We start from the raw sequence: 9,856 nt of genomic DNA, 5'->3' as shown, positions 1-9,856 counted from the left end.
CAAAGTTGGGTTGACTTTCTCCTAGAAACCCTAAATTAGCAACTTGGACTTTTGATGATTTCTGAGCTCTCCTGGATGAATCATGATCAAACCTTGATCAAATGATGAACGTGACTTCAAAATATTGATGTTGACCAAAAATCAGGAGTTTTGACTGTATTTTGACCATATTTAACTTTTAGGTCAAACTAGTCGAATGTTGACTTTCTGAGCTTTTGATTGAGCAATCTTGAGAAATGAGGCTTGAAACTTGTCATGGGGTTAATTTGAATCATAAGAGGTCATATGAAGTCTATTGGAGGTCTTGATTCGTCAATTTTCCTTCAAGGAATCCAAAACCTAGTTTAGAAGCCTTTGATTAGGAGAGTGTGCACTTAGTCAAACCTTGAGCCTTTGATACTTGAATGAGCTTAACAGATAAAATGAGATGGGCAAATTTTGGGGTATGACAGCGTCAATATTAACTTCATCTTTCAAATAAAAAAGTTTAATGAACTTTATGAGCGTTCACTTTAAAAATTCATAGTTCATGGTAGAAAATCAAAAGTAACGAAATGCAAATTTAAAATATCAAAATTGGTTTGCAAATAAACAAAATATTTAATAAAAAATATTGATTATAGTTTTTTTTTTACAAATAGGAGACAAAGAAAACTAGACGACAATATTCTGACACAAAGCAGAAATGATACTGGACGATGATAATTGCCAAATTTGACAAATGAAAGCATCCCGCGACGCGTGTCGAGCCCTAAGATCCGTTGCACTGTTTCTGTTCCTAGTAGTGTGCTTAATGAAAACCGTCCATGCCTTAGCCAAAGCTTGTCTAATTTTCACAATCAATTCCTAATCCCAGAAGTTGGCAACTTCAACATTTGTGGAGAGAACTTTCGTAGCCAGCAAGCAGTCTGTCTTACACAAAACATACTTAAACCCAAGAGACCAAGCATGTTCCAAACCCATGTCCAAAGCCAAGAGTTCTACCATGAACGCGGGTACCTGTTTTAATACCCCGTTTTCCCATCGTAAAATAAATAATATTCAGAGTAATTATAACTTCAAATCAACCTTTAAACGGGATGCCACATCATCCACACATCATAATCTACTCATAATTTAAAACAGAGATACATAACACGTTAGTTTGGATGAACCGGCATCACAATCAAATCATTGTTTCAAACTTCATTTTATTAACGCAACTGAAGTGTCAATGCATAGTAAACATCATCTTCAAAACCACTTAAAGTGTCAACAATTGCAACATAATAAAAGAGAGTTCATAGTCTCATAAAACTTCCAAAAACAATTCATAATTAAAAGATTTGCAAAGACAAGCGTTCATCCCCCGATGTTACATATCAGAACAGAACCCGACTCATTCTATGCAATACTAGGCGTCGCTCCATACCTCAGCTACTCTAATCTTTTTCACCTGCGTGTTATCCACGTAGAGGTAACATTCAAACAGAAAGGGTGAAATATCTTAACAATATAATAAATTATATAATAGTAACTATGCAATCAGACATTTCATATAGGTTATTAAAAATCATGCTCTAACAAATTTTATCTCGTCAATTCACACATACAACAACACACACAAGCACAATCAATTCTTCATGCAACATATACGTCCATGTTATGGGATTGACTCAATTTCATGCATGTGGTACCAACGGGGCATAAGCCCTCTCCAAAATTCCAGATAATGATTAATAACAAGGCATAAGCCTTCAACAACAGGGCATAAGCCCTCAACCAGCAACAAGGCATAAGCCTTCAACAATGAATGTATGCGACCTCAACAATGCAATAACAAATTCATGCAATTTCAATAGCATAAGCTCCTAACAATATCCTCTTCCATTTCAGGCCAACAACATTTCAAGAGTATACAAATCACAGGATCATCATCCCAACAACATTTCAAGAGTATACAAATCACAGGATCATCATCCCAACAACATCCTCAACAATCATCACCAAAAATCATCGCATCATACACATCACTGAGACACAAAATATAAAATATTGGCAAAAAATTATTAATTAAAAAACCCAAAATTATAATCATTTTAAAGAAATTATTTTTAGCTTCCCAACGGTCAAAACGGCGCGTCAAACGGACCATCGAGTCAAAAGTTATGGCTTTTTGAAGTTTTAGAAAAAATATTCAACTCAGGGGAACCCGGTTCCCCTATTTGGGAACCCCGGTTCCCTAAGTCACTGTTTCTGAAAACCCGGTTACCCTATTTGGGAACCTGGTTCCCCCTGTTCAAAAATGGTTTTTTTGCGCTTCTATTATATTGGGAACCCGGGTTCCCCCGAACCAGAACCCAAAATTTGTTATTTTTCCTGCTACGAATTTTTAACCTTTTTTACCCAAAAATCCAATTTTTTGCCAACAGCAAAACTATTCCAAGGCATAGTTGTCGCACGCTCGCGAAAAATGAACAGAGTCGCCACCAATATATTTATCCCATGAGGGAAAGGAATATCAGAAAACCTGGCAAAGGATAAGAACGAGGTCTTGCGACCAGAGAATCAAGGTACGGGAGTCGGTTACGCGAGGGGAAGGTATTAGCACCCCTCGCGCCCATCGTACTCGATGGTATCCACCTATGTTTGTTTCTATCTAATGGGTGTACAACTATGTCTATGTCTAAATGTGAAATGAATGCAAAATGTAGGGAAAATAAAGAATTGTACTCGCACGGGCCCTACCCCGCTGCCTACGTATCCTTTTCAGGAATCAGAGTTACCGTAGCTCGGCTCACGATTTTCTGTTTGTTTTTGTGTTTTTTAGTTGGGCGGCGTTAACGCTCACGCTCTTGCACAAGGGGACAGCCTAGGATGCAATGGAGCGGAGATAACTTGCCCTTAGAAAGAAGAAAAAGAGAGATTGGTTTGTGTCTTTTAGGGTAATTCCATGATGACGAGAACCCACTACAAGGTCTCGCATCACTTCCTTACCTTTGCTTTAAATCTGACCATTTATTAGGTTTTTTGAAGTGTTTTTGGTTGGTGTTTTTTAAGGGATTTTAACTTTGTGACTTAGATCATACCAAAAAGAGTTTTGTTTTGCATATTTAGAGAACGCACATTGAGGCCTACGCCACAATCGTTTCTCTAAATAACGGTTAAGAAATACATCGAGGTTTCACACCTCCATCATTTCTTCTCCGCTAAGTAAAGGAGATACAAAAAGAGTTTTTTGTGAATATTTAGAGAATGCACATCGAGGCCTACACCACGATCGTTTCTCTAAATAACGGTTAAGAAATACATCGAAGCTTCACACTTCAATCATTTCTTCTCCGCTAAGTAGGAAAGAACATACATCGGGGCCTACACCCCAATCATTTCCTTCCTACTATGAAGTATAGTAACGGTATGATCTTCATCGATATTTATTAAGTATTTTAAAAGTTGAAAAGAAAAAGGAAATGAGAAGGGAACTAATCCTATTTTTCTAATCTAAGTTGTCTATACAAGGGAGTTAAAAATAAAACTATACAATTTATTAATAGAAAAAAGGCTATACATGGAATAGGAAAATCAATATGCGACAAATAAAATTGAGAATTATAGCAAACAAATGATACTCACAAGCATACGTACATCCATTAATTCTATACAAAAAAATCGAGACTAAAAATTAATTCCTAAGTCTATTAGAGAGTTATTTACAAAGAAGTGTTAATCAAAGAAATTCAAATACATTGTGAAAGAAAAGATTTATTAAAAGGATTGAAACGATTAAAAAAAATCAACAAAATTCATGACAATTATTTACACACCCTAAAATGCCTAAAATCATTTTATATACATTTTTTATATGATTGAAGAAGGGAAATATGAGTCAAAAAAAGAAAGAGATAAAACAAAAAATAAAAGAAAAAGGAAATTAGACTGCCTGGGGTGCATTAGTAGTTTTCTAAGGAACTAAAATTCTATGTGCGTTCTGGGCCAAAAACAGGGGGTGGAGAAAGCATGGGCGTGAGGCCCAGTTTTATTGCAGGTGGTGCGTTAGCTGGCGAGGGGTGTAATTCGAGAAAAGAGAGCAAGGCCCACGCACGTGGCCCAGAGTCCCCATGTTACTCAATTCATTTTATTCATTATCATTTTTATTATGTCAGCATTTTATCACATTTTTGGTGTGGTTCTAATAAAAACGTGACAACATGCAGCCTATCACACCTCAATTGGTCACCAATGGTTTTAAGTCACTACATGCCAAGAACAACAACGGGCCAATCATCAAGTGACACACCTTTTTCCTAATTATCCAAACAAGAAAAAATAATTGAAATGAAACAAAGAAAAACGTGATGCATGAACCAATAAAAGGGCTTTACCCCATGCTGCTCACGTGAACAGTACCCGGTGGTACTGTTCATCTTCTCCGACGAGCAAAACGCCATACACGGCGGCGACTGGTCTAAACTCTAAACACAACCGGAAAACCAAAGGAAAACACATCCTCCCACAAAATTGCACCCTGATTCCAAATATTACATTTGTTTCTACTAATTCTCTCTCTATCATTCAAACCGAGCCAAGTTTGTAAACCCTGACATGAAGAAACTCCATTAAAATGCAAAAGCTAAGCACCAGCATAACACTCACGAGGGATATCACTCATACATGCTACTCAAACAAACGAACACGCATTACTTCACAGTAACCGAAAACAAGCTTAAGAATCAAAGATTTACACGCAGATGCATCGAACACACAAAATCACGGGAAGCTACTCACAACCATATGAACCTATCGTTGCTAGCATGCTTGAGAGATTCCGAAACTTACTTGTTCAAATCTTGATTCAAAGCACACGAATAGCAATCTTCCCGATCCGCTTTCCAATTGAATCTTGATTCTCAATGTTATATGCTGCTCATACTCACTAATATCCAGTCGTCTGCTACTGATGATGAAACTGAATGGAGACGCCAAACGTATAGACTTGATGATGGTGATGATCTCGATGAACCTGAGGCACAGGGTGGTGAGGTTATATTGGTGGTGATGGTTGCGATGGTTGCGAGTCGGTGACGATAGTTGTGAGGAATGTGAGATGAGAATGGTTGTGCTGTTATGTCTTTGCTGAACGTAAACCGATGGAGACGAAGGTCACGGTTCACAGAGAAGATCGAGGTAGATGAACATGAAGAAGTTCCATGGGTGATGATGAAGGTTGCGGTGAAGTGCATGCGGGTTTGGAGGTGGTTGAAAGTTTGTTGCGGTGGTTGGTGGTGGAGCTATGGATTGGAGGAAGTTGTTGCGATTTGTTACGGTGGTTAGCCGGTGGTGAGAGAGAGAGAGAGACGAGAGACGAGAGGGTGGAGAGAAGAGTGAGGAGAATGAGAAAGATGAATGTGAATGATGAGATCCCCTGATTTGTGAAGAGCTTTGTGTTTATATATGAGTGAGCATAACATAGGGGGTGTATGGGAGCTTATGGTATGGAACTTGTAGCTTAACATTTCCCCACAACTCAAGGACCAAGGGTAGGTATGCAAGGTAAGTCTTCAGGGGCTTTTTCACGTGTAATCATGGACTGCATGGCTTAGAGGGTAATGAGTAATAGCTTCTATGCTGCAGCTATGAAGTCGTGCCCAAACCTCACTTCGTGTGCCTATATCTTCCTCCATAGGACACCATTCATTTCAAACTCAAAAGCAACATGAAGAGGGCATATGATTGATGAGTTTTGATGTTTGAGAGTTGTTGAGATGAGGTTTGGAACTTGCTCGAAAGGATGCTTGAAAGTGTGGAAAAGTGAGCTAGAACGTGGTATGTTGTTGCTGCACACAGCCTGTGCGCGTGTGCCTTCCCCTGGGCTTATGCTTTTGGCAAAGACGGGACTTGTTCAGGGCCTCACTTTGGATGCTTATACCTCAATGCATACACATCCAATTGCTATCATATATGGCTTGATGGAAAGACAACATGGCAAAGAGAAGTTTCACACCTAGCTTGAGTCTTGAGGAGATTTTTGGACCTTTAGAATTGATGTTTAAAATAGCATGCCAGGTGTTTGACATAATGCCACGCGCGTGACCTGGAAATCTGCCTGGCTTGCCATGCAGTGGTGACTTGATGAAGGCATGACTTTGAACATTCACAATTGATTCAATATCCACTCAATTGACTCAATTCTTGTTCCATTGCATATAGTACATGGCAAAGAATAGATACATACCATGTTTGCATTTGTGGGGTTCCTGGATTTCCCTAGGATTGGCTTCAAAGTTGGTACGCCACGTGCTCGATGAAACGTGTCACGTATGACCAGAAATGTGCCCAGCTTTGTGACTTGATTCAGATGAATAACTTCAACTTCACACCCTGATAACTCTTCAACCAAGTTTCAAATGAAGAAATGTCCAACTACAAAGTTGTTCTCCTCCATGAGAGGAACAACTTTGATGTTGTAAATTTCTCCAAAAAATGTCATTTGCCATGTGTAAATTGATGGTGAAGTGGACTGTTCATCAAGCTTTTAAGAGCCAAAAATTTTCTAAGTACAAGAACTTTCATTTTTTTCGATTATTTTCTTATTTTTGGCAACTTTTGTCAAACTCTCGATTTTATTCATTCCTCGACTTTTCTTGACCGATTTTCCACCAAAAGTCAATATTTGAATAATTCTTCCGATTTTTACCCAAAAGTCAACTGTTCCGATTTTTCCGACTATTGATGAAATTCCCGATTAAATCTCTTCCGCTCACATCCAGTCAAACAAACACATCCACACAGTCAGTATGAGAAGTTTTCCACACATAGAAGCCACTTCTGATTAAATGTTGACCAGAAAGTCAACTGGTTGACTTTGGTCAAAGAAACCCTGATTTAAAGAACCAGATGATTTGCAAGCTTGTACCCTCTAATCAATGCCCTGATTTGAAGCAGAGAGACACCCCAATCCAGGAGGACTTCAATGAACATAGAGCCACATGATTATACCTCAGTTTTCTCATTCTCTGATCATGGAGCTTTTTCTTGCTGGCCCTTGAATAACACCTATGATATGGATGCATGGGTATGGATTATAACCTAAGTGATGTATGTACATGAATGCAAAGCCTAAGCCAGTTAGAAGTTAAAGGGTAGGACAAATTTGGGGTATGACAATAGTATTCATTCATAAACACATCATAACAATCCAAAACACATCATAACAACAATTTCATCAATGGCAATCAAATCTTGGATCAATTCTCATGAATAGTTCTACACCCCAAAACTTAAAATCAACATCTACACATATCCAATATTATACCACTGATTAGAAAGTTGGAACCCCACCCTTACCTTAACAATTTTCTTCACAAATCTCTCTAGCAATGGAGGTTTCCCTTTAGTCCTAGTTCCGCTTCCCTTTATTTCATGTTTTCTTCAAAAATTCTGTTATTCCTTATATTTTTCTAATTCTCCCTTTTTGTTAATTCTTTTACTAATTCTTTCTCTTATTGGGCTTAACAAACATACTCCCCACATTACTCATGCTAACAAAAATCATGGCCCAATTACTATTTATTTTATATTCTACTATTATTAAACTATAATATAATTACATAAAACACCAAGAATTCATAATTTCAACAAATAATTCAGGATAAGCGAACTAAATAATTAAAGAAATACTACGGGTGTTACACCTGCACAAAAACTAGAAGACACCCCAGAAACCCGAGAATTTGTCTTGTAACGGAAATTTTGTTAAACCTGAAATTTCCAGTATGGCAGATGAATTTTTATATCTTTGCGGTCCTGAATCGGCAGCTTTAGCTTCTTCTACGGATTCTTGTAGTGATCTTACACAGTACTTCGTGACAGATATGGTATGTTTACTTCATGTCATACACAAATTTTTTGTTTATATAATTTCTTGTAGTTACGTCATTGTACGTTTTTGTGATTGCCAGATTTTTGAATCACGAGATAAGGTTCGAGAATGGTTACATGCTATTGGAAGAACTCATGGTGTTGTTGTTGTTATAATCCGACCCGATTATGCTAATGAAATGCGAGGGAGGAAGGATAAATTGATTATGGACTGTGACCGAGGAGGAGATTACAAAAAGAAAAATGTAGCTGCGGCCCCTTCTGATGGCAATTATACTATAAGGCTTAACTGTCTATTTAGGCTGAGATCTGCTCTGAGTGGTATTGGTTGGAAGGTGGTGGTTAGATGTAGGATGCATAATCATAGACTAGATAAGGATATGTTAGGTCATGCCATGTTGGGGCGTCTAAAGGATGATGAAAGAAAGGTTGTGAATGACATGACGAAGTACAATATGGCACCAAGGTACATCGCGTCTGCTTTGAAAGACAAAGATCCAGAAAATCTCACGAGTATTACCCAGATTTACAAAGCTAGAGCAACATACAGACTGTGCAAGAGAGGTGCACTAACAGAAATGGAAATGTTACTGAGCCTTATTCATCAAGATAAATACATGTGTTGGTCTAGAAATAAGGAGGATTCAGATATTGTGGCTGATATCTTCTGGTGTTGATTTTTGATTGCACGTACAAGACAAACAGGTCAGATTATTAATATTAATTTCTCCCATCTTAAAAATATGTAAAGTGATCTAGTTTATGGATGATTTTTTAATCGTGCTTTACATCAACAAAATTGACGTTTTTAGTTGCTTTTGCATATTTGGAACACGAAAGGGAAAAGAACTTCACATGGGCACTAGAGAGGCTCAAGGAGTTGTTCTATTTTGAGAAGTTGCTACCAGATGTCATGGTGACGGACCGGGAACTTGCATTAATGAATGCCATTGATTCTGTGTATCCAAATGCGTCTCATCTGCTATGTACATTTCATATTTCAAAAAATGTTAGCATGAAATGTAAAGAGTATGTCAAATCGGAAAGACAAGAACATGTCATGGATCAATGGAACAACATGATGTATTTAAATACAAAAGACGAATTTGATGTACATCTCAACCACTTCGAGAGTGTATGTGGTGATATTCCATCATTTGTCATGTATGTGAAAGAAATATGGTTAACACCCCCTATAAAGAAAGATTTGTTGTTGCATGGACTAGCCACTCATTTAGGGAACACGACAACAAACAGGTACATTCTAAAATAACATATGTTTATGTTTTCTATTTTTGAGTTGTTTATTTAATGTGTCTATTCTATTTATATATTAAGACGGTTCAATATTTATGTTATTCAAGTTAAAAAAAATTTACTCTCAGTACCAGAAATTTAAAATTTCCGGTATTTTTCTTTTATCAAAAATTTAAAATTTCTGGTAGTTTTATACACTGAAAACATACCAGAAATTTGAAATATCCGGTAAATTTCCGGTACCGGATATTTGAAATTTTCGGTATTATTATTAACGAGTGATTTGTACCGGAAATTTCAAATATCTGATACCGGAAATTTTAAATTTCTGGTATAGCTCATCATGCGCAGTAAATTGGTAAATTCTATCAAATATCCGATATATTTGCGAAATTTTCGGTACAAATCAAAAATTTCAAAAAAACCGGTATTGCCAAAGGGGTAAAATGGCCAAAACACCACCCATCGTCCACTTGCATCAAGAATAATCGCACCACCCCCCGTCTGGTTCACTAGGGGTGGGAATAGGCTAGGCTAGGCTAGGCTTTATATGGCTTGGGCCTGGCCTGCGATAAACTTGCAAGGCCTGAGCCTGGCCTATGGCCTACTATAGGCTCATTTTTTCAGCCTGGCCTGGCCTTTTTAAAAGTCTGGCCTGGCCTGAAAGCCTATTTAAAAGCCTCTTTCTTATTAATATTTGCAATTAATTCATATTACTTAAGAAGCCTTGTAGGTCGCATAT

At 37.6% G+C, this 9,856-nt stretch overlaps 1 protein-coding gene across 1 annotated transcript; it reads left to right on the top strand.

The window, feature by feature from the left end:
- The first annotated feature begins 7,751 nt into the window (after nt 1-7,751).
- On the top strand, nt 7,752-8,534 carry LOC131633887 (uncharacterized). Its single transcript, XM_058904562.1, has 2 exons — nt 7,752-7,853; nt 7,938-8,534. The coding sequence occupies exons 1-2, from the start codon at nt 7,752-7,754 to the stop codon at nt 8,532-8,534; spliced, it is 699 nt and encodes a 232-aa protein (XP_058760545.1).
- The last annotated feature ends 1,322 nt before the right edge of the window (nt 8,535-9,856 follow it).

This window comes from Vicia villosa, unplaced genomic scaffold (genome assembly GCF_029867415.1).
Source record: "Vicia villosa cultivar HV-30 ecotype Madison, WI unplaced genomic scaffold, Vvil1.0 ctg.001186F_1_1, whole genome shotgun sequence".
Taxonomy (NCBI): Eukaryota; Viridiplantae; Streptophyta; class Magnoliopsida; order Fabales; family Fabaceae; genus Vicia; species Vicia villosa.
Note: the sequence above shows the minus strand (reverse complement) of the source record. Positions and strands in the feature narration are given on the sequence as shown.

What these genes read in the sequence shown, in the direction of transcription:
- LOC131633887 (XM_058904562.1), top strand. Translation starts at nt 7,752, where the DNA reads ATGGCAGATGAATTTTTATATCTTTGCGGTCCTGAATCGGCAGCTTTA. An exon ending in AGTACTTCGTGACAGATATG is followed by an intron (nt 7,854 to 7,937) that starts GTATGTTTACTT and finishes TGTGATTGCCAG; the next exon opens with ATTTTTGAATCACGAGATAA.